The sequence below is a fragment of the Aphanomyces astaci genome, assembly GCF_000520075.1.
Source record: "Aphanomyces astaci strain APO3 unplaced genomic scaffold supercont1.6, whole genome shotgun sequence".
Classification (NCBI taxonomy): domain Eukaryota; phylum Oomycota; class Saprolegniomycetes; order Saprolegniales; family Verrucalvaceae; genus Aphanomyces; species Aphanomyces astaci.
In genome coordinates, this window is record NW_009798269.1 from 1,672,066 (window position 1) to 1,692,911 (window position 20,846).

A 20,846-nucleotide genomic window follows, 5' to 3' on the forward strand; every position below is an offset into this window, starting at 1 on the left:
CGCATAAATGTCTGTCAAAGGGGGCGAGCGGGGGGGGGTTGCCATGTCAATAACGTTGCGATCCAAACGACGCGACGAATTACTGTATCGCATAATCGTCCGTCAAAGGGGGCCAGCGGGGGGGGGTTGCCATGTCACGTTCAACAATTACCATAATACGTGCGTGTTTAGCTATTATAATCTATTGTTTACTCGTCGTCTTCCTCATCGTCGTCGTCTTCCTCGTCGTGTTCCTCTTCTTCTTCTTCTTCTTCGTCTTCCTCGTAGTCGTCCGCTTCGTTGTACACGACATCCGGGGCATCGTCGACCACTTCAACGTTGGATCGGCCGGCGATTTGCCCAAGCACCAAATTCAACCGCCCCGACAGTTTGTGTAGCTGGGGGAACACCTTGACGCGGGCGTCCAACGACTGGTACAGCGTGCTGAGCTTGTCAATCACGTCGGGGACGGTCATAAGGTACGCCGTGTGGTTGAGCATGAGGAACTTGATCCACTGGCACATGGTGGCGCCGCGCGTGGGCCGCTTCTCAAACTTTTCCACGAGTAGCAACAGGAACGGAAACACCCGCGTGGTGTTGAGGCGGCGGCACGTCTCGTCGATGACCTTGGGATCATGGATGCGGAGGCAGTGCTCGAGCAGCGCGTTGTCCTTGGATTGCAGCGCCTGCTCCAGCACACTCACAAGGGATGTTGACGACGCTTGAGCCTTGGCGCGGCTCAGCGTATGGGGGCGCGGTGTCACAGTTGTCAACGCATCGTCTTCAATGTCTTCGTTGTCATCAATATCGTCACGGAGAAGCTGCAGCCGGTCTTCCAGCGTTGCTTCTTCGTCGTCGTCTTCTGTTTCTTCTGTTTCTTCGGCTTCGTCCACCACGGCCCCGGCGGTGGCATCCACCATCGTCGATGTTTTGGCCGTGCCGCGTTCGACCAACGTCGGAACGTGCGCGTCGCCCTTCTTGGCAACGTCCTCGGCATTCTTTTCCACTTTGCTCTACACGAAAAAAAATTGATAGGTACCCTGTCGCATGTCGTTTGCAGACAATACACACACACATATATATATGGAAGTGTAGATTTCAGTTGCAAGGGGTAACTACCTTCTTTGCGACAAGCAGTGACGACGTGTCCAACGCTGACAGTGTCACATGCGCCGACACGATCGCGCCGTCCTTTTCGAACGCCACGGTTTCAAAGTGCGGTTTGTGGATCGACCCTCGCGCAACGATGACGGCATTGGTGTTGTCGACCGAGAATGCCGCCAACTGGACCGCCGCTGACGCTGTGATCTGGGTGGCGGCGAGCACGGGCTTGGAAGACAACGTCATCGCATGCTGCCACACAAACACAGAGCCATTGTCGGCAACCGACGCGACAGTGGCCACCGAATGCTTGGCCTTCTTGGCCACGAGCACACGCGTCACCAGCGTCGCAAGGCTAGCGATACAAACAAGTCCATCAACCAACCACTCGCTGAATGATATTGTGTTGGAAAGCCAAGTAACGTTACCTGGTATCGGCGGCAAAGTTGTAGAGCGGGTCGGTCGACTCGGCAGACACGTCAAATACGTTGATAAAGCGCTCGCCGGTAGACGAAAACAGGTATCGCGCGCAGTCGGAAAAGGCCAGTTGAGACACGGCCGTGGCGTGGCCAGACGTGAGCTTTTTGCTCTTTTTGCCCGACGCAACGTCAAACAGCTTGATGCTGCTGCTGCCGACGGCGAGCACGTCATCTGACTTGGACAACGCGAGCTTGGACGCGCCGTCCGAGCCGACTTTGAACTTGCGGGTCACGCTGGCGTCCTTGACGTTCCACTCCAACACGTTTTTCTCATTCGACGACGAAAACAACGTCGCGCCCGACGATGCAAACACAATGTCCGTGACCGCGGCGGCGTGGCCGTTCTCGCTCTGTTTATTTGAGTGAGTTACATGGTAAGGATGGTGGTGATGCTGATGGAGAACGGTACCGTTTCGCGGGCCAGACGGACACCCACTTCGCCCTTTTCCAAGTTCCACACGACGATCGCGCCGGTGGTCGTGCCCAGCGCCAGCACGCCAAGGTCGCTGGTCGCCGACCGCTTGGTGCCCTTCTTAGAGGAGCTGCTACTGCTGGCGGCCCATGGAGAAGCTTTGGTCCACGCGAGCGACGTGTATTTGTACGTCAAGTGGTCACGCTCTTTCAGTTCTTGCCGAAGCGAGCCAGATGCCTAATGGACGACGGTTCAATCGTCTGCGATAGATTGGGCAAGACGAGATCGACGTACAACATCCCAGACTTTGACGCGGTTGTCGTCGGAGATTGAGACAAAGAAGCTCTGGCATGGACTGAACGCTGCAAGCTTGGCCTTATGCGTGGAGGCGGACATGTCGATGGCGGCGGCGCAGAGATGACCCGAAGATTTGTTCTGGTTGGTTATTGCTGACCGGGCCAATTCATTGGTCCCATCACCCAACCAACCACAGCCAGCCAAGGTATCCGAAATCCGGATAAGGACACTTCGGTCCTAACGTTACGTACTGCCCACTTAAGCGAAAAGAAATGTCATGAAGCGTAGCCGTACTGTAGCCATCACTAAAGCCTGGCAATTCACTGCACCGTACGCTGACGTGTGCTTGGAAGAGTTCGAGGCGACGAATTTATTAGCGAGTTAGTGGCCACGGCAGCAAAATCTAGTACTTGAAGTACTGTACCTGATAACCCAGATGTTCTCATCCGGTTAAGGTTTATCCGGATAAAAAAGGGTGTCGCGTTTGAAATTTGAACGACGACGACGATGATGAACTGGTATGGTAACGTCGTTGGCGGCATGATGGCAACAGATACGCGTGTAGCTTTGAAGATCTCGATGCGTTGAGAAGAGAATATGACGAAGCATTCAAGGGGTTGTTGGATCGTGCCAAGCATGAGCTCCAACACACAACATCCAGCCTCGACCATGCCAACGCAGGCATCCAGGTATCATGTGCCGGTGTTTCATCCGTAGTTCGTCACAACTTGAATAGTCGTTGCGCACTGAAAACGAAAACCTCGTGAGGCAACTTGCCGGAGCGGGTGTTCGTGCCACGCAAGTGGACGACCTTCGGTTTGGCCATCCATCATTCTACGAGCGATCGTCGGCTGACGAAGGCTACGTCATAGAACACACATTGAGCACGTCGAGTCCCTCAATGCAGCATTACAGAGGCAAGGAGAGCAGCTCGCGGCACGAGAAACGGAATACGTACGTAGTTCCATTGTTACTTCGTCTAACTGTATTCGTAATTTCAGCGCCTCAAGCTTGCCGCTGCCGAACTCCAAGTGCTGGAACTGAGTGACCAGGTATGTCGTACCCCCAGACAAGAATGCATCAGTGTAATCTTGTTCTAGACTGCCGCGCTGAGCTACCTTCAACGCCGCGTGCAGGACCTCGAGGTCGACTGTGTCTCATCTCGATGATATTCCCCGTGCCTTGACATGCATTGCGTACTGTACGTAGGCTGCAAACCTCACGTTGACTCAAGACAACACGGTATCTCATGTTAGGATTCGTAGCGACTACCACCACCGTGTCACTGGTTGATGTGTAGGTTTTACGCGAGAACAACACGGAATTGAACACGATTGCGATGGAACTGGTAGCGCGCTTAGAAAAGGATGAACTCCAACATTCGAAACCACATCATGACGTGGATTAAACGATGGTGTGCATGTTTGTATCCGAAATCAGGTTAACCCAGTCGAGGAGATTGTTTCAGGACTTGATCGTGTGGGTGTAACGTTCTGTCGTCTGTACGAGCTCGAGTTCAGTCGATAGTAGCACATGGGCCGGCATACTGTAGTGGTTGGCCAATACTTGTGAGAAACAAGTAGGACCAACGCAAGGTCGTTCGTTGTCTTGTGGTCTTTAGCACATCCTGAATTACATGAAACGCATGTGAACTCGAGCCGGTCCGTAGTTCTGGCGCTGCCTTGCAACACCGCCACGGCCTCGTTCGGTTTTGCTTCAAAGTGCCCGAGGTCACATTCCAAGCCAGCACGCCAATAACTCAAACTAACGTTATAACAACACTGACCAGTTTTGTGAATAACGACGACCACCAATTGTGCCCAACAATCGATCTCGTTGGCCCCACTGTGCGGTATACTGCGTTTCGGTTTCCTCTGCACAAAGCGTTGCCCACTTCACGCGACTGACTGTCTCGATTTGAAGCTAGAAGCTGTGCTTTGCAGAGATGTACCTAAGGTAGCTCCATACCACCCGCAAAACGAACTACCTCCCTTTTCCTCCGCGCAAAGGATCCCATGAATCGTTCGAAGGAACGACGTCCACGAGGTAGCATGTCGACCGGACTTGTCGGCATCTAGCGCAGTCACCAACGGGCAGCCTTGCTATCGTTTACGGTACAGCACCCTTGCAATCGGTTACTGAAAGAAGTACTACGTCGAGCTCATTTAGCATTCGATTACGTGCTCGCGGCACGTCGACGGCCCGCAAGATCATCAGCATCGTGACCACATCGGAACCCTCAAAAGCTGGCGCCCCGCAACCAGTGTTGTCATCGCGTTATAGAAGTTCGTTGGTTCCTTTTCAAACTGTACAAGTTCTTGGAAATTTCAAACTCATACTGTACTACCGGTACATGTAATAGTACCTTACTATAGATCTCGTAGGTCAAGTTTATCATGACATTTTTCCTAAGGTTAATCTGAATCACGACCATGCGACAGACTGTGCGACTGTCACCAGTAATTCCCCCACAACAGGGATATAATCAGCTGTAGAACCCTAAATGATATAGTTAGTACCTGTTGTCGCCGTCGTCTTATCCCCCACAGCAGGGGGTTACAGTAACCCCCTGCTGTGAATGACGTGTAACAGAGCACGTTGGTGGTGGCCATCCAGTGCAAATATTCTATCACTACGAAGCATGGATTGTCAATAAATTCATACATGTAGTTATTGCACGAAACACTATGTGGTTGTCGTCAAGATTTCGCCTTGATACAGTCCACGGATCATTTGAACGTCCCCTGGGCTAAGTCCTTTGCGTTGGCCGACGCGATAGAAACAGTCTTCGCGAATGCGTCCGGTGGGCGTGATGGGCAGGAGGGTTTGGAGGTTGTTGACCGAGAAATCATGCAGGCCATAATGCATCACCGAATCGTAATCTACAATTCCGTGAATACACGATGCATCGATGCTATCCAACCGTATTCGTACGCCCCGTCGGTGCCACCACTGCCATCGTCGATGGCCCCAAACACTGTCAAATCGCCCAGCTTGCCCTTGTCAAAGTCTGGCAAATACAAAGGATCGATGTTGCTGGGGTATATTTTCACAAACGAGTCACGGTCGGCGCGCTGGTGTTCATGTACGAGGCCGACAGCATGGCCGATCTCATGGATGATGTTTCCTATCCCACGCGACGCCGCAAGGACGAGCGGCTGGCCGCCAGTCCCACACAGCCCTGGAATGTACCCGACAGAGGAGAAGCACCCAGAGCCGTTTTGAAAGTGCAAGTAGTCTCCACATGGAGCACAACACGACGTAGTATCTGGTCGTACGTCCTCTTGACACGGGATGAAGCGAAGGGGGGTGGTCGCTTGCCAGTGAGAGAGTGCAAATCTCACCGCGGACGCGTTGACGTCGACGTCGATCTTGTAGCAAATTTGACCCTGAGCAAACGCTGGTGAGTTTTCAGCGGTCGATAGGGCGACATTGTGAAGGCATCATGGGCTACCTACCTTTGGCCACAGGGGCGGGGCGTCGTCCACGAAAATGGACGCCCCTAGCTGGCGCGTGGAAATGGAAAGCTGCCGCGCACCTTTGAGGTGGGTTTTCTTGCAAAGGTCGTGCCGTGTGGCACCGTTGTTGCACACAAGATGGCAATCTTCAAAGCCGCACGATTGCGCGTCGATTTGGAATGCGGCGCACACGTTGAGCATGATTTGGTCAATGTTGCAGACCAAGAGGCAACCTTCCAGGCTACATGCCATGGTGCGGTCGTTCACTTTGACATGAACGACGTGCCTTTGAAAAGGCGGCGACGCAATGGCCCGACCAAATAACAGCTGAAGGAAGTGGAGAGCAAGAACGCTCCATGCCACCGGCACAACCATGCTTGTCTAATCTCGATCGATCTTCTGCAATCACAGAGTGTCAACATAGCTATGTGTTAACCGCCATAAACGTGGAAGATTAAGTGACCGTTGGAGGGTGCAGCGAAGTTGCATGCATCTCTGCACCGGCCCCTGTCGTCGTGGACTTCATTAGGTAGATTAAGTAGGTACTGTGCGCATCATTCCTAACGTTAGTGTAGATTCGTGGTACTAGTAGCAGCACATGTGCGTTTTGGCCACGTCGATTTGGGGATGGATGGCTTTCCTGCACTGAATTTCACAACCGCCCGACGCTACAGTACCCGTGTCGCTGGCTCGAAACAAGTCGTCAAAATAATATCCATCATCATATAACGCGCTATTTGTATCAGTTTTATCTCCGAATATCCAAATTATTCCCCAAATACCTCTAAAAACGATTCAAATCATAATATAGCACTCGCTTTCTCATATTAAAAATATAATGCAAAAATACGGAGCAGTATTATTTTGACGGGTGATATGAGATGTGGATATTTAATTTTATTTCAGTTCGAATTCCTGTCATTGGTGGTATATTTTTTTAAACGAAGATTTTGTGAATTGAAGTACCCTGCATTTTGCAATTAGCGTCTTCTCAGGTATGTCCATAGTGAGTGGCCGTGATAGATGGAACCTCCACAGGTGCCAATCGCCGGCCGTGGAACATCGAACATCAGCGGCGGTTTCGGCCGCGGCGGATGGCATGATGCTGTTGTTCTTCTTCCTCTCACTCTTCGATTCGTCGTCCTTCGTGTAGATACGCTACATACATCGCGATGGTGTTTGCGGAACAAGCTCAACAACGTGCCAAGGCCTGCTGCGCCAACCCGAAGCTCGTGATCACGTACCTGTGGTTCATCATTCTGTTCTTTGCCGTGATGTTCTCCCTTGGCGCGATGGTGTTTGCCGCCAACAACAATGGCGACGGGCCGCAGTACAGCAAGTCCCTTGGATTTGCAGGCATTTGGATGATGTTCCTCGTGATTGCGCTCTCTATCGGCGGCACCATGGTCATGCGCAAGTACCAAACTCCGATTGCGGTCGGGTTTTTCATCGGAGTCGTGATCATGATGTCGTTCAACATGTTCTCGCTCAGCGTGCTCTGCGCCGGCGCCGCGTACCTTGCCAAGCGCTCCAACAACGGCACGCTCAACGACGGCAACTGGAAGGGACCTGTCCACTCCGACGAAGCGTCAGCCGTGTTCTCCTTCTTCATGTTTGTGCTCTACGTACGTCTCCTTGAATCCCCCATCTCTCTACGTGGACTGTGTTTTCATGGACCGATTCTCACATGTAGTTTGCATTTGCCGTGGTGTTGGTCAAGCACCGTGCGGTGATCATCAAGGACGGCATTTCGAACGAATTGCCCGAAAAGCTGCCGACGGTGGCACCCCAAAGCTCCATCTCGCCCAAGGGAGCCAAGCTCGAAGAGATCAAGACCACGTCGTCGGCGCCGCCCCCCGTCAGTGTCTAGAATCGCTTTTTTACAATAACGCGGCGTCGCAATAATATAGCACTCGCTTTCGCATATTAATAATATAATGTTTCACAGGTTCGACTATCGTCGAATTTATTGATAACGATTGTGAAACCGTCGTTGTGGGGTTGCCGAGACGGTTTCAACTTGAAGCGTGGCAATACACATACTTCGATGGCGCTCGAATTGGCGACGGTGAAGCCTGGGTAAGACATTGATGCGTCTGCTCTGGTTCACATGTGGACGACTGACGTCAGGGACGGAACCAACTTCCCCAAGGACGGCGACACCGTACGCGTGCATTACCTGGGCAAGGTGCAATCGTCTAAGTACGTGGAACATGTTCTCACACTCCTTCGAGTAGTTGGCCGATGGAATGCTATTTGACTCGAGTCGCGAGCGGGGCCGGACGTTTGAATTCAAGGTATGCCACACAACATGGAACACGGATGGTTCAAAATACAACAACTGTGATGTTGTTGCCGTAGGTAGGCGTTGGCCAAGTGATTCGTGGCTGGGATGAAGGTATCAAAAAGGTAGTTCGGTGGACGTTGTCACAGGTAATGTGTCAAGCCAATCATGGGTCTAGATGAGCAAGGGTCAAATCGCCAGGCTCGAGCTGCCCCCATCGTATGGCTACGGCGAACACGGGTACCCCCCCATCATTCCCCCGCACGCGACCTTGTATTACGAGATCGAACTCCTTACATTTTGTAACACTACATAAACAGCAGCACGTTCAATAGTGGTTGTATTTTTTTATTTCTGATGCCGCTGCATGGTGTGCTTGTGCGGGGACAACTCTCGAAGGACAATGTGGCTCGCGGCAGTGTTGACCGACAGCAGCGAATTCATGTACAGCTTCTCGTGAGGGGCCGACTTGGCGCGACAAACAGGACTATGCCCGCCGCTACCCTTTTTCTAAACAAGAGAAGGGGGAAGATATCAATGAAATGGCAGTGTCACTCGTGCAAGTTGTAGCACCGACCAGGGATGGAAACGGGGGGTTCGTTCTGCGGGGCACGACAAAGCGCTCTGTGGCGGCAATCGACGGCGCGTGTTTCTGCATCCCAATGCCATCAAGAAGCGACGTCGCCACGTCTCTCGAATTGAATGTCGCCCCAAACTCCCCCCCGGACCACTTGGACGGATCCGGAAACCTCCACTGTGGAAGGGGTTTGGGTTCAATCCATGTACTATCAAAGTCGTGCGGGATGTCTGGGTATTCCCGGATGACCGTGTTGTAGCGAAGGGGCCCTTGAATCTCTTTGGTCTTGGCGCGTCGTCGAAACGGCGAGTCAACCGGGTCGTCGTACGAGCCATGGTCAAACTATACAAACACAAGCAACTTGCCTAAAAAATGTGATGTGAGAAACCATACCACGGGTTTAATCGGGTCGGGGGGGATGGGCGACACGAGGCAGTCGCCCCCACCTCGGTATATGCCGTGGGGGGTGTACTTTCTAGCGCATTCAAATGGTTGATTCGAGAGTGAGGTATACGACAAACCCACCCTCCGTCCATGAACGAAGATCCCAACTCTTTCTGGGGCTCTCGGGGCCACACCCTACGACGATATGTTGTCAGACCAACTCAAGTCAGTGCCAATCAAAGTTGAGCCGTTGATTATAGCATGCATTCGTAATACATGGGGTTTGCCACCGCGGAGGTCAAGTGACCGTAGTTGGATTTCCAGTCTGGGGATTCGTCCACGGTAGCGGTCGCCCAACTGCCCACGCGTTGGTTGTACTCGTTGTACATGCCATCACTAATGCCAGTTTTAAGTAGTGCAGTTTTTGTTGTGCTCCCGTTGATTCGTTACGTGGACTTGGCATACACCCGCTGAATGCGACTCTCTTTGGCCCGCGGTGAGTCGTCGGACAACTTCTTATTGATCCATGCCGCGTCGCGCTGCTTCTTGTCCTGCAGACGCTTCACATCTAGAGAATACATCGGATATGACACGACACCGCCAAGGTGAACGAGGGGAACTCATGTGCATGTCAGGGCTATTTTTGGCGATAGCGTTTTTTATTCGAAGATGGCGCCTCAAAAAGTGCAACTCATCACAGGATGTAGTAACTTCACTTCTACTCTTGATGTACATACAAACCATGCTGTCGTTGTTGCCTCGTACGATGATGCCACGTGAGTACTAGAGCGAGACCTCTCCCTCGTGGCGCCTGGGGGTTGTTGGTGTGAGCATACCAGGTACTACCCCAACCCATTTGAAGCCCAATTATATCGTCCAATGTGTAGCTCGAATTGCTCAAAGTGTAGCCCAATGTCTAGCCAGCCCCCCAACTTATGATTCCCACCCGAATTCCAATGGTGTATCAATATGATTGGAGAATGAAGGTCAGCATTGTGATCAACCAAATTTTCAACGAACGCCAGGACAGAATGATGGTATTTCCAATGCTAGCCAATCAGAGGCCTAGCCACACTATTGTTAAGCAAGACTCCATTTCCAATTCCAAGGCTAAGATGCAAAAGCAGTACGGAAGGATACCTTTATGGCAAGTGACCGCGACCGATTTGGCCAAGTGGCGCCCTGTGTATGGAGAACAGAAACTTGCAAATGAAGACACTTCTTCCACAGAAGTTGTTCACGGAGGTGCATCCGCCACAGCCAGCGCCGACGCGGTCGTCCCCGTTGGAAACCCAGACGTGCGAGGACTCACGTGTGGAACGTGCCGCTTGGAGTTCTCCGACGTCAAGTCCCAACAAGCTCACTTCAAGAGCGATTTCCATGTGTACAACCTCAAGCGCAAGTCGAAAGGTCTGGAATGTGTGAGCGAAGACGACTTTAGTGCGTTCCTTGCTTCGTCGCAGGCCCGACGTCGCCGATCCGTCGACGCCGGCAACGAAACCGAAGACGACGCTCCCCACCCCTTGGACATCTCGTTGAGCAGCGACGACGACGACGACGATGAAACCAACGTTTTGACCGCGAAGGAACCGTTGCAAGCGTTCACCGATTCCACCGTCGTGTACAAGGTGTATAACGCGGCATTTTCAACGTGGAGCGACAAGATCAAAGGCCCTTGGGTGGCCTCCATGGACATGCTTCAGGCGCTCACCCAGCCATCCTCGACGTTCCAGTGGGCGGTGCTGCTCTTCCGAGCAGGTCGATTCGCGGGTGCTGTGTTTCGGAAAGACAAGGTGCTCGTGCACAAGGCCTTTCAACGCTACACGACACGACGCAAGCAAGGCGGATCGCAGTCTGCGCACGACGCTTCCTCTGGGAAGGCCAAGTCGGCTGGCGCGCAGCTGCGTCGGTACAACGAGGTAGCGCTACAGCAAGACATGGTCGACCTGATGCAGTCATGGGCCACGGAACTTCGTGGATGCGACCGTATCTTTCTTGGGTCTGCCAAGACGTCTCGCGGCCACTTCTTTGACAAGACGGGGCTCTCTGCTGCCGACCCTCGGCTGCGCCTGGTACCGTTTGGGACGCTCCGACCAACCTACGACGAGGTAGTTTGGTTTTTCTTCTTGCGAGACCATGTGACACTGCAAGGGGAAATATGTGACAAGGTCGTTGGATAGGTATGCCGTGTCCGAGCGGTGCTGGGCAGTGTGCACTTTTCGCCGTATCGCGCGTCCGAGTTTGAAGCCAAACCAAAACCCATCTCCGCTTCGGTTACACACCGTCGCCCAAAACACGTACCCGACGCCGCCCCTTCCCCCGCCGACGAAGAAGAACCTTCCGAGAACGTTCCCCTTCCACCCCCACCCCCGACACCAGAACTCATCCAAGCAGTGGAAAGCGGGGAAGTTGCCTCGTTGACGGCGCTCCTTGCAAACGTCGACGTGAACGCACAGCACACGGACGGCTCGGCACGCACCGCCCTCCACGTCGCCGTCCAGCTCAACCAGATCGCGGCCACCGAGGTGCTGTTGCAGCATGGCGCGAGTCCGTGCGCGCTGGACGACCGCCAGCGGGTGCCGTATGTGCTGACCACGTCGAAAGAGATGCGCAATGTGTTTCGTCGATTCCGCGCCGACGCGCCGGACCGATGGGATTATGTCGTGGCCAAGGTTCCAGACGCGCTAACGGACGAGATGGAAGACGCCCAAAAGGCGAAAGCGAAGGAGAAGAAGAAGCGCGCGGCCGAGCGGAAGAAGGAGACGAAGGCCGTGGAGGCCGAGGCAAAGCGAGTCCAAGAGGCAGCTGCTGCCGACGCCGCCGCCCGACGTGCCAAAGAGTCGGCGTGCGCGGCGTGTGGCCAGCCGTCGGGAACACAACCGTTCTCGCGACTCACGTACTTGTACTGTTCCACGACGTGTGTCCATAACCACAAACGCCAGCTTATGGCCGATGCTGCCTTGAAACGCTTTGGAAATTAAGGGTGTCCATTTCACGAGCAAAAATCCTTAATAATACAAGCATTTTTCAAATGTGCTATCGGAAGGCACTTGTGTCGCTTTTCATTGGTCGGATTCGTTTGGGGGTTTCATATCCCAGCCAATCACATCGAGCTATTTGAACTGTCAAATACAGCAATCACCTATAGACTGGTGGCGTTTCGACAAACGTAACTTGCGACTTCATCGTCTGGGCCGCCATGAAGACCACGCAAGGATACGGTCCGTCCTCGTCGGCTGTCAGTGCCATGCGCATTTGCACCGCATGTCGAATGTCTCCGTGTTTATGGACATCGAGCCGTTGAGCTTGTGGATTATAACGGACGATCACGATATCGCCGACTTGGGCAAAGATGACACCTTTGGGGGGCGCCTCAAAACCTCGGTTGATTTGAACGCCAACCAACCACGCAGAGGGTTGACTCGGCGGATGTGGTTTCGGACTCGAAGCCATCCCGATTGGCAAATCCGACTCGAAACGACGGCTTGTCTAAGATAAACGTAATTTCGTCGATGAGAAGGCTAAACACGCGGGTGGATTGCATCCCTAAGGCCGCAAACTGCGAGAAGCTGGCTGCTGTGATGGTGCGGCACTGGTTGGACAGAGAGAGGTGGCCTCGAAGCGACGGGTCCCATAGCAATCCCAACGCACTAGGAGGATCTAAGCTCAAGTATTGCATCATGCGAATCACGAGGATCGTTTCCGAATCGGCCAGCCCTTCAAGCACCAAGTCTCCAAACCGCAAATAGTTTAGGATGCGGTCGAAGTACCCTGGGTCCAAGTCAATGAAGTACGCCCCTCCTAGACCCGTCGTTGTGAGTTCAAAGGTGACGGTGGTGATCTACCTTGCGCATCGGGCTGCCACAGGCCAGACGTGAGCATCGCATCGAAGTACGACCCGTCGTGTTTCAGCAACGTGGCTCGGGTGGTTTGGATAACGCGACCACCAACATTCAACGTCACGACGTTGGCATGCTGCTTCCCAAAGATCGCGTGCTCCTTGCCCATGTCGGGGCCGTACATGATGGGACTCTCTGGACACAGCAGCACCATGTTGAGTGCAAACCCCACGGCGGCGCAAAAGAGCGTGAAGTTGAAGAGGAAGATGCACCGGAACGACCACAGCGCCCGCGCCCATGACCGCGTCTCGATGAAGGCATGCTGCATGGTTAGAGTTGTAGAGGGAACACTTGATGGTTTAAGGAAAATTCAATTGTGAGTTAAAAACCAAACGGAACCTACAACTTCTTCAATTTTGCTCGAAATACCGTCAAATTTTGGCCGGTTATTGGTAGAGCCACATAATCCAGCCACCTCAAATTATAATTGAAACGGCCGAATAATACTGCCTTGAAAGCCAAGAAACGTTTCCTATAGTACGAGGGTAATTTAAAAATCACTTTCAATTTAAATATCCATATTTTTATTCGAGAGCAACATTAAAACGACCACAGTGACCTAAACCTACACGAGTGCCAAAAATAACACATAATTTGAGAGTTCCACTGTACTGGTCGCCAAGCTGAGTTGATCAGCAAGTCCAGCTTCGGCGTCAGGATGGAGCCAATGGGAAGTTGGACGAACCGACTTCAAACGCCTCCCACCGTGCCCGTTGCCCCTGGCCGGACGGCGTTTGTCATTGCGAATTCCAAGGCCATGGGCGACAGCTCCTTCTGCAGCTATAATGACCAAAAGGTGGTCTCTAAAGCATTTTGTCTCGTCTTGAACAATTCGTTTACTCGTATGAACGCCGGCATCGATTCCTCGGCGGGGATCCAGGATGCGCATGTACGCACTCGATTCGTTTGGGTGTGGAGGCACAAAACTTGGCTGGGGCGTCTCGAGGTAGGTGGGCCGTCCATGCCTTGTGTCGTTTGAACGAATTGTCCACATCTTTGATTAGGGAACAGTCCCAACACATCAATTCGGGGCTGTTCCCGATTGGCCTGCCTGCGAAGACGGTTCCAGTGTTGAGATCGTGCTTCGGTAATAACCATCGGTGCAGATATCACTTGAATTTCATCCAGTTGATCGTAGTTGTGCATGTCATCTTCGTCAATGCATCGTGCCAGAAAACCCAGTTCTCTTGGTGGGGAGTCCCACGCATCACTCTTGCCGACTCGGTGACGATGTGCTCGATGAGTGTTGTCACACAGAAGTGCCCTGCCAAGGCAGTGAGCGATCAATTACCCTCTCCCAATCGTCCCCATAACGGGATTGGTAAGGATTGGATGCCAGTCTGTGATCGATCTGAGCATCAATGTAGACTTCGGGAGTGGCGAGCATGGCCTGAGTTTGGAACGCCTGCAGGCGCCGCAGACTGACACCACGTAAGGTCGTTGTCAGGGAAGTGATTTCTGTCGCAGCCAACGCCCCAACAGTATCAATTCCGAGGCCACATAATTGGTCTCGTAAACGTGGTCCTACACGCAGTGTTGAAACGCAATCATCTTCGAAAACAACTACCGGTAGAAGTAACATACTGTAAGCCACGTTGATTTATCTAGATTATATATATAATAATTATAACGTTACCTTGCGATTGTTTATCGCGGGAGCCAGTAACCCAGGCAGAGCAATCACCCGCTAGGCGCTTGACTCTTTCGATGTCAAATTGAGACGCGCGATAGCCCACGCCGAGTCTGGACTTGTATCGCCTTGTTTGATCGGGGCTATGGTAGAAACGACAGGATTCAACCTTTGGTACGCGCTGTAAACTGCTGACACACCCATAACGCCGTCACCAGTGTTCGCACGATGTTGATTGACAGCAAAGGACGTTTCACGAAGGCCATGACCGCGCTCCATACAGTCAGCTATGATTTGGTTTTCGACTGCCCCAGAATTAATCAACTTGTTTTGGCCGCCATGGGATTGTACATGGCCCTCGTAGCTTACACCCATCTTGGCACACGTGGCGGCGTTCTCGAGCACTTTAAGAACACACAATCGACGTCCCCTTGGTAGTCGAAAGTGACGAATGAAACAACTTATCGGACCGTTGCTGCCGTGCCATGCAGATCGTGGTGGAGCACCCAATTCGTCCATGTAGTACACTGCCTACGCAATACGCCGCTGCTTCACAGAGGACGTTGGTGCTGGTATTTGGTCTGGTGGGTGCATAATTGCACGTTCCACATGGACAGGAAATGCATGTGATGACCGAGCTTGAACGGTCTTGCTCTCGTTGGATGCGCACTTGCGAGTACCCTTCGTCCGTCGACACAAGCTCTTTGATCGTCCTTTTCGTGGCGTTTGAACTGCGATGAAATGGAGTTCCCGCCATGATTATCAGATGAAATTTTTATTGTTTTGGCATTATAAATACTTCGATATTTTGAAATGTCATGAGAAGAAGCCAAATGTCCAAGGTGGAGCAATTTAAGCAAATGGGACACTCTTCTCCTCATGGAGTATTGCTCTGATCGCCTTGAAACATAGCCCAGTGCATCCGCAAGTTCGAGTCAGATGTTGTGGACTAAATAGCTTAGTAAATGACTTGAGATGCGAAACAAGTAGGCTCCCCCGTTTTTTGGGAGACGTTTCGCCCAAACGTACGGTACTCGCAAGGGGTCATGTACTATTTTGTTGGCATTGTAACAGATCGCGGAAAGGCGCCGAATGATTGTCCAGTAACCTCAAGATTATCCGGAATATGTCGCCAAGCCGGGATCGATCCCTGTACCTTCCGCATGCTAACAGCGGGAACTCTACCACTGACATATTCACATGTGAGCTATATTTCGCCAACGAATCGAGCAAATGAGTATGATTGGCTACAAAGAATGAAGGTTGCAATTTGATTAGCTCGGACGAGTTCCTTCTCCACGTGTTCCCGCACAAATTGATACTTGGTGCTGATGTGCTTCGTTCGCTCACGTTGGCCTGGGTTCTTCGCGATCGCAATTGCACTTTGGCTGTCGCAGTGGACGACAATTCTTCCTTGGGGGAATCCCAGTTCTTCGAGTAGCTCGGAGTACCAAATCAACCCATTGACCACGTCGGATAGTGCAATGTACTCGGCTTCGGCCGTCGACATCACCACGATGGTTTGCATCCTTGATCTTGCCGATATCCAGCAGCCGGCAAACATCACCACAAAGCCGCTCATGGACTTGCGATATTCTCCGTTGGTAAAGTCGGCGTCGCAAAATGCTTCCACTTGAAACGCTCTCACATGATCGGTGCAGTCGATCTTGAGACTTGCCGCCTTGGTGCCCTTGAGACTTCGCACCACCCGCTTGGCTTGCTTCCAGTGTTTCTCGTCGTAGCATGACAAGTACTTGCTTAAGTTGCGCACGGCATTCGCGATTTCGGGTCTTGTACCACGAGATACTGCAGACTGTCGACGAGTTCGTGGTATGGGAGGTTAAGCTTGTGCACTCTCTTCTGCCTTGAGTTTGCTTGGACTGAGCACTTGGCCGATGACTTCGGGTGTCGAGACGGGGTTGCTGTCGACGAATATGAACTTGACCAAAAGTGCGTCCACGTAAGCTTGCTGGGACATAGTTACGACGTTGTTCTTAATGTCCCCTTGAATGCCGAGGATTGACTTGAGTAGACCAAGGGCAGTCATCTGAACTTGCTCTTGAGTGTGTCGCAGGCCATCTCGAGATCGGCGTCATGATTGCCGGTCACCGTGATGTCGTCGACGTACACAGTCAAAAGCACCACTGATTATCCCATTCTTTTGATGTAGAGGCAAGCTTACTTGACGCATCGCACAAATCCGACTTCGACCAGGAACTTGTGCAGTGTCAAGTACAAGCATCTTGGGGCTTGCTTCAGACCGTAGATCTCCTTGACGAGCTTGCACACCTTGTTCTCGAGGCCAGGCACGACGAAGTTGGGCGGCTGCTTCATATAGATTTCCGTGTCTTCATCCATGGCGCCGTTGAGAAACGCAGTCACGATATCCATTTGACGCACGTTCCAACTGTGTTTTGCAAGCAACCACAGGATCAAGCGCAGCGTGTTGAGTCGAAGCACTTCGAGCCACTTGGTCTTGTTAGTACTTTCTTCGATGTCCTTGAACGACTGGGGTGTGTCATTCCCTACATCGACCGAATTTGCTTGGGTGGTGACCACCGGAGATTGCTTGGAGGCCACTTGGGTTGTAGTCGAATTTCATGTACGAGTCGTTCGAGTCTTCGGCGTTGGTGCCTGAAGGTGCGGTGTTTTCGTCCAATTCGTGTTGATCTTCGGAACTTGGTGCAGGTGTTGGGTACACGACATTCACCTTCGCACTTGATGCTCCCACTGAAGCTTCTTAACGAGGAACTTCCACTGAGTCGAATGGCACTTCGTCTTCGACTGGCATGTCGTCGTTGTCAGGTGCAGCATGAGCTTCGTCAATCCGAACGTCTTCAGAGTCAAATCGCACTTGCTTCGTAGGACTCGGCGATGCATCTTCAACGAACTTGACTGAACGGCATTCAAACAGACCACCGGAGTCCACTTCGATGAGTCGATAGCTCTTGCATTGACTTGAGTATCCCACAAACACGCACTTTGTCGCTCAGGGTCCAGCTTTGTGCGCTTGGCCTTGCCGATAAAAAGCAGAAGCAGTGCATCCAAACGACCGAAGGTACTCGATGTTTGGCTTCCGGTCATGAAGAGCTTTACACGGAGTCTTGCCACCGAGTGCATTGGTGGGACTTTGGTTTTTGGTGTACACTACTAGTAGAGTGCATCACCCCAGTATTCGTTGGCCATGCCGAAGGCTTGCAGGATGCACCGAACCTTGTTCATGATGGTGTAGTTCGGCTTCTCGGCGATGCAGTTTTCTTCGGGCGAGTAATCGTTGGTGAAAAGTTTCTCGATGCTGAGGCTACACTACGCCTTGAGGTCCTTGTCCAGGTACTCCTTGGCGTTGTCTGTCATAACTGCCTTGAGTTTTTCAGAGCACGAAACGCTCCGAGTGCACGTGGAATTTCTTGAAGCTCGCCAGAGTTTCCGATTTGGATTCGAGCAAAAATAACCGCTCGAAACGCGATGCCTCGTCCACGTACAGCTCGTAGTGTCGTTTGCCACCGAGAATTGGCGGCGTGATTGGACCACCCTTGTCGATGTGCACGCGCTCCAAGGCACTTGTGCACGGTATGGATGGGTGTTCTTGTTTCTCATCCTTCTCGCTTTAGCCAGATCGGACTTCGTCAAACGCAGGCCGTCCACGACACCGTCACGTGCTGCTTGCTTGATTGCGCCAAAGTTGAGATGGACCAAACGAACGTGTCACTGAACCAATTTTGGAAGAGTTTCACGCACAACGCATGCGTTGCCTTGTACTGCATGGGGTCGGAGGACATACAGGCCGCGGTGTTCCTCAAACTTGAGTATGCTCGTATCCATGATCATGATGGCACTGGACAGATCCCAACGCGCAAGTTCGAATAATATCCTTCTTGAGCTGACAAAAGGTCATCAGGTTCTTGGTCACAACAGGCACATACTTGGCACTTGCCCGCTCGAGGCGATAAATTTCGTCTAACTGAAGCGCCACTATGAGTCGCCGTCACCGTGGAGTTGCCTGCAAGACTCAGCATCACGAGGCCACATCTGGACAATTTCTTGAACTTGTTCTCGTCACCAGTCACGTCCGCCGTGCATGCGTTGTCGAGGATCCATCCATCGGAGAAGTCGATGGAGACCTGGGTTGTAGCCAGAATGAAGCCTTGGTCAGTGTCATCAAGGATATTGACTTCATGGTCTTCAGGTGTTGGTAAGTAATTGCGACGGATGCCCTTGGCCAAGTCGCGCTTCGTGAATCTGCATACGATGGCATGGTGGCCGATCTTGTGGCAGTAGAGGCACTTGTCTTTGGCATGCTTCCTCCACGGCTGGAGCACTTAGTCGTCGTCCACCTTGCGCTTGAGTGGCATCGCACGTTTCGTTTCGCTTTCCTTATATAGTAGGCGGTCTATGATCTGCGCCAGTTGGAGACGGTTCTTGACTGCGCCAAATCTGCACTGTCGTTGGGTACGCTTCTTGGCACTTGTATACAGAACATGACCGAGCATGTCATGGTCCGCACGAGATCCCATGAGAAGCAGCTTCTTTTGCAGGATGCACAGCTCCGTGATGTGCTTGTGCATCGAGGTACCAGTATCATACACCTTGGTGTCGAGCTCGTGGATGACATGCGACACGTCCGCATACGTTTACGCATCATATCGTTCGACCAGGAGCTACCACACTTCAGTCGAGGTCGCCACATGGGACACATAGGCCAGGTTGTCGTCGTCGAGGGAGTTGACGAGATGGTCGAACGCCTTGTCTTCCTTGGTATCGTAGTCTTCATAGTCATCATCGCCGTTGACGACTTTCCAAAGTCCTTTGCGGCGCACCTTCGCTTGAATTCGTACCTTTGAAGATGTTCGTTCAAGTTGGCGCCACGAAACACGAGAGGCTGCGCCTTGTTGTTGTCCTTGGAGATGTCGGTAGTTGGGTTCATAACCTTAGAGAGTTGGAGAGGGAACACTTGATGGGTTTAAGGTAAATTCAATTGTGAGTTTAAAAACCAAACGGAAGGGCTGTGCCTACTCGCAAGGGTCATGTACTATGTTTGTGTCCGTTCGCGTAATATTTACCCTCAGTAATGAGTACAATCACGGAAACTCATGAAACTTTATAGCGGAATCTGTGAAAAGAGCAGCAATCACGGATTCGGATAATCATAAGAAATACTGGTAACGTAAACGGCCAATTCTTGCCCTCGGACCAATTCTTGCCCTCTTTCAGTTTTCAATGTCAAGTATTTTAATTATACCCAATCAAATACCTATGCGGCACTGAATCAGCCGTGATTGGCTGAAATACTATTCGGCGCGAAACTCGCACAAATTATCGAGTGGAATTCAAACACATCTGCAATTTCACTCATGACGGGCTACACTCATGAGCAGCTCGTCGAAGCAACCGAGCGCGCGTTGCAAGGAGAGCGACAAACAGATCTCGGTCGCATCTACAATATGCCATACCGTACGCTCAAGCTCTACATCAAGATGAGAGACACCGGCAGCATCGTTAATTGCAATGGCCGGTAACGTTACGATGAAAGTTGACAATGTTTAGCCCGATGGTACCTCCGGCGCAAGGTGGTCATAGTTTAAAGCTGGCGAAAAGCTAGGGGATTATATGTGTTAGGGGTGAAGGATTAGCTTGGGGTCATAGGCTCAGCGAACTTTTTTGCTACTGGTATTGGCCAATGGTTTCTCCTTAATATAATTACCTGTAAGATATTATCAAAGTAAGTGCGGTTAGGTGTATATTAGCTGTGGCAATTGTTTTGAGCTCATATTAAAAATATTGTCCAACCCTCTCGTCACCCTTCAAAACCATACTGAAGTCAAGTTTAAAGAGGGCAAACAACTGGTCCGGCATATTTCACAACTTTTGTGTTTGCTTCGGCATAACTACGTTAAAAATACTCCAAATTACGAGCAATTTGAACGACTGACATAGAGCGTTCTTTCCTCTACAACTGGATAACTTCAGATTTTTGTAATTTTGCTTAGCCTATGAGATAAGGCCAAAAAGCTAAGGGGTCGAAATGAGGGCAACAATTGGCCGTTTACGATAGAGGTTATCTGAAGAGGAGATGTCACCTAGCGGGGATCGATCCCTGTACCTTCCGCATGCTAAACTACCACTGAGGTATATTTCCATAGGATGATAAATCCGACCTCAAAATTGAATCCGACAATGCTTCCGACATATTTGAAACGTCAACATAATCCGGATGATGACACGACTGACGAATGATTTGATTGGAAGATTATAGCCAATTAGATAGCGAGAACAAATTTTGCACATCAGTGGACAATTTGCGGCCCAGCCGTACAGTTCAGCGGCCTCATGCAGCGGTGTCGTCCAG

The 20,846-nt window shown here is 51.7% G+C and overlaps 9 protein-coding genes across 13 annotated transcripts; 5 read left to right on the forward strand and 4 right to left on the reverse strand.

Moving 5' to 3' along the window:
• Nucleotides 1–147: 147 nt before the first annotated feature.
• H257_03909 (hypothetical protein) lies at nucleotides 148–2,421 on the reverse strand. Its single transcript, XM_009828213.1, has 5 exons — nucleotides 2,266–2,421; nucleotides 1,969–2,208; nucleotides 1,509–1,909; nucleotides 1,099–1,435; nucleotides 148–992 (listed from the first exon to the last, which is right to left on the reverse strand). Exons 1-5 carry the CDS (start codon nucleotides 2,365–2,367, stop codon nucleotides 189–191), a joined length of 1,884 nt encoding a protein of 627 aa, XP_009826515.1. The 5' UTR covers nucleotides 2,368–2,421; the 3' UTR covers nucleotides 148–188.
• Nucleotides 2,422–2,770: 349 nt separating this feature from the next.
• H257_03910 (hypothetical protein) lies at nucleotides 2,771–3,734 on the forward strand. The gene is made up of 8 exons (XM_009828214.1): nucleotides 2,771–2,786; nucleotides 2,834–2,957; nucleotides 3,005–3,084; nucleotides 3,141–3,222; nucleotides 3,270–3,320; nucleotides 3,369–3,413; nucleotides 3,478–3,510; nucleotides 3,569–3,734. Exons 1-8 carry the CDS (start codon nucleotides 2,776–2,778, stop codon nucleotides 3,674–3,676), a joined length of 534 nt encoding a protein of 177 aa, XP_009826516.1. The 5' UTR covers nucleotides 2,771–2,775; the 3' UTR covers nucleotides 3,677–3,734.
• Nucleotides 3,735–4,910: 1,176 nt separating this feature from the next.
• Nucleotides 4,911–6,137, reverse strand: H257_03911. 2 transcript variants are annotated; one of them, XM_009828215.1, is made up of 3 exons: nucleotides 5,727–6,137; nucleotides 5,192–5,657; nucleotides 4,911–5,150 (listed from the first exon to the last, which is right to left on the reverse strand). In XM_009828215.1, exons 1-3 carry the CDS (start codon nucleotides 6,099–6,101, stop codon nucleotides 4,954–4,956), a joined length of 1,038 nt encoding a protein of 345 aa, XP_009826517.1. In that variant the 5' UTR covers nucleotides 6,102–6,137; the 3' UTR covers nucleotides 4,911–4,953. The 2 variants fall into 2 exon arrangements, with proteins under 2 accessions (XP_009826517.1, XP_009826518.1); XM_009828216.1 differs by having other exon boundaries at nucleotides 4,911–5,657.
• Nucleotides 6,138–6,700: 563 nt separating this feature from the next.
• Nucleotides 6,701–7,664, forward strand: H257_03912. 2 transcript variants are annotated; one of them, XM_009828218.1, is made up of 3 exons: nucleotides 6,701–6,721; nucleotides 6,880–7,351; nucleotides 7,420–7,664. In XM_009828218.1, the coding sequence occupies exons 2-3, from the start codon at nucleotides 6,899–6,901 to the stop codon at nucleotides 7,594–7,596; spliced, it is 630 nt and encodes a 209-aa protein (XP_009826520.1). In that variant the 5' UTR covers nucleotides 6,701–6,721; nucleotides 6,880–6,898; the 3' UTR covers nucleotides 7,597–7,664. The 2 variants fall into 2 exon arrangements, with proteins under 2 accessions (XP_009826520.1, XP_009826519.1); XM_009828217.1 differs by lacking the exon at nucleotides 6,701–6,721 and having other exon boundaries at nucleotides 6,726–7,351.
• Nucleotides 7,665–7,754: 90 nt separating this feature from the next.
• Nucleotides 7,755–8,348, forward strand: H257_03913. 2 transcript variants are annotated; one of them, XM_009828219.1, is made up of 5 exons: nucleotides 7,755–7,805; nucleotides 7,857–7,914; nucleotides 7,964–8,023; nucleotides 8,088–8,135; nucleotides 8,189–8,348. In XM_009828219.1, the coding sequence occupies exons 1-5, from the start codon at nucleotides 7,774–7,776 to the stop codon at nucleotides 8,324–8,326; spliced, it is 336 nt and encodes a 111-aa protein (XP_009826521.1). In that variant the 5' UTR covers nucleotides 7,755–7,773; the 3' UTR covers nucleotides 8,327–8,348. The 2 variants fall into 2 exon arrangements, with proteins under 2 accessions (XP_009826521.1, XP_009826522.1); XM_009828220.1 differs by having other exon boundaries at nucleotides 8,088–8,348.
• On the reverse strand, nucleotides 8,333–9,608 carry H257_03914. 2 transcript variants are annotated; one of them, XM_009828221.1, is made up of 6 exons: nucleotides 9,422–9,608; nucleotides 9,248–9,367; nucleotides 9,113–9,166; nucleotides 8,981–9,062; nucleotides 8,588–8,929; nucleotides 8,333–8,520 (listed from the first exon to the last, which is right to left on the reverse strand). In XM_009828221.1, exons 1-6 carry the CDS (start codon nucleotides 9,550–9,552, stop codon nucleotides 8,359–8,361), a joined length of 891 nt encoding a protein of 296 aa, XP_009826523.1. In that variant the 5' UTR covers nucleotides 9,553–9,608; the 3' UTR covers nucleotides 8,333–8,358. The 2 variants fall into 2 exon arrangements, with proteins under 2 accessions (XP_009826523.1, XP_009826524.1); XM_009828222.1 differs by having other exon boundaries at nucleotides 9,248–9,608.
• A 471-nt stretch (nucleotides 9,609–10,079) lies between these two features.
• On the forward strand, nucleotides 10,080–12,025 carry H257_03915 (hypothetical protein). Its single transcript, XM_009828223.1, has 2 exons — nucleotides 10,080–11,079; nucleotides 11,152–12,025. The coding sequence occupies exons 1-2, from the start codon at nucleotides 10,087–10,089 to the stop codon at nucleotides 11,950–11,952; spliced, it is 1,794 nt and encodes a 597-aa protein (XP_009826525.1). The 5' UTR covers nucleotides 10,080–10,086; the 3' UTR covers nucleotides 11,953–12,025.
• On the reverse strand, nucleotides 10,082–13,175 carry H257_03916 (hypothetical protein). The gene is made up of 2 exons (XM_009828224.1): nucleotides 12,817–13,175; nucleotides 10,082–12,772 (listed from the first exon to the last, which is right to left on the reverse strand). Exons 1-2 carry the CDS (start codon nucleotides 13,136–13,138, stop codon nucleotides 12,345–12,347), a joined length of 750 nt encoding a protein of 249 aa, XP_009826526.1. The 5' UTR covers nucleotides 13,139–13,175; the 3' UTR covers nucleotides 10,082–12,344.
• A 353-nt stretch (nucleotides 13,176–13,528) lies between these two features.
• H257_03917 (hypothetical protein) lies at nucleotides 13,529–14,305 on the forward strand (the record flags this gene model as incomplete). The annotated part of the gene is made up of 4 exons (XM_009828225.1): nucleotides 13,529–13,759; nucleotides 13,882–13,957; nucleotides 14,009–14,191; nucleotides 14,238–14,305. The coding sequence occupies 4 exons, from the start codon at nucleotides 13,529–13,531 to the stop codon at nucleotides 14,303–14,305; spliced, it is 558 nt and encodes a 185-aa protein (XP_009826527.1).
• Between the last annotated feature and the right edge of the window lie 6,541 nt (nucleotides 14,306–20,846).

Coding starts and splice junctions, on each gene's coding strand:
- H257_03909 (XM_009828213.1), bottom strand. CDS start 2,367: ATGTCCGCCTCCACGCATAAGGCCAAGCTTGCAGCGTTCAGTCCATGC. Junction 2,209..2,265: donor GCGTCAAAGTCTGGGATGTT/GTACGTCGATCT, acceptor GTCGTCCATTAG/GCATCTGGCTCGCTTCGGCA. Junction 993..1,098: donor CACTGCTTGTCGCAAAGAAG/GTAGTTACCCCT, acceptor TTTTTCGTGTAG/AGCAAAGTGGAAAAGAATGC.
- H257_03910 (XM_009828214.1), top strand. Junction 2,958..3,004: donor ATGCCAACGCAGGCATCCAG/GTATCATGTGCC, acceptor CAACTTGAATAG/TCGTTGCGCACTGAAAACGA. Junction 3,085..3,140: donor ACGCAAGTGGACGACCTTCG/GTTTGGCCATCC, acceptor GCTACGTCATAG/AACACACATTGAGCACGTCG.
- H257_03911 (XM_009828215.1), bottom strand. CDS start 6,101: ATGGTTGTGCCGGTGGCATGGAGCGTTCTTGCTCTCCACTTCCTTCAG. Junction 5,658..5,726: donor CCCCGCCCCTGTGGCCAAAG/GTAGGTAGCCCA, acceptor GCGTTTGCTCAG/GGTCAAATTTGCTACAAGAT. Junction 5,151..5,191: donor CGACGGGGCGTACGAATACG/GTTGGATAGCAT, acceptor ACGGAATTGTAG/ATTACGATTCGGTGATGCAT.
- H257_03912 (XM_009828218.1), top strand. CDS start 6,899: ATGGTGTTTGCGGAACAAGCTCAACAACGTGCCAAGGCCTGCTGCGCC. Junction 7,352..7,419: donor TCTTCATGTTTGTGCTCTAC/GTACGTCTCCTT, acceptor TCTCACATGTAG/TTTGCATTTGCCGTGGTGTT.
- H257_03913 (XM_009828219.1), top strand. CDS start 7,774: ATGGCGCTCGAATTGGCGACGGTGAAGCCTGG. Junction 7,915..7,963: donor GCGTGCATTACCTGGGCAAG/GTGCAATCGTCT, acceptor TCCTTCGAGTAG/TTGGCCGATGGAATGCTATT. Junction 8,136..8,188: donor GGGATGAAGGTATCAAAAAG/GTAGTTCGGTGG, acceptor TCATGGGTCTAG/ATGAGCAAGGGTCAAATCGC.
- H257_03914 (XM_009828221.1), bottom strand. CDS start 9,552: ATGTATTCTCTAGATGTGAAGCGTCTGCAGGACAAGAAGCAGCGCGAC. Junction 9,368..9,421: donor CGGGTGTATGCCAAGTCCAC/GTAACGAATCAA, acceptor AACTGGCATTAG/TGATGGCATGTACAACGAGT. Junction 9,167..9,247: donor TCCGCGGTGGCAAACCCCAT/GTATTACGAATG, acceptor ATATCGTCGTAG/GGTGTGGCCCCGAGAGCCCC.
- H257_03915 (XM_009828223.1), top strand. CDS start 10,087: ATGCAAAAGCAGTACGGAAGGATACCTTTATGGCAAGTGACCGCGACC. Junction 11,080..11,151: donor TCCGACCAACCTACGACGAG/GTAGTTTGGTTT, acceptor GTCGTTGGATAG/GTATGCCGTGTCCGAGCGGT.
- H257_03916 (XM_009828224.1), bottom strand. CDS start 13,138: ATGCAGCATGCCTTCATCGAGACGCGGTCATGGGCGCGGGCGCTGTGG. Junction 12,773..12,816: donor GTGGCAGCCCGATGCGCAAG/GTAGATCACCAC, acceptor CGACGGGTCTAG/GAGGGGCGTACTTCATTGAC.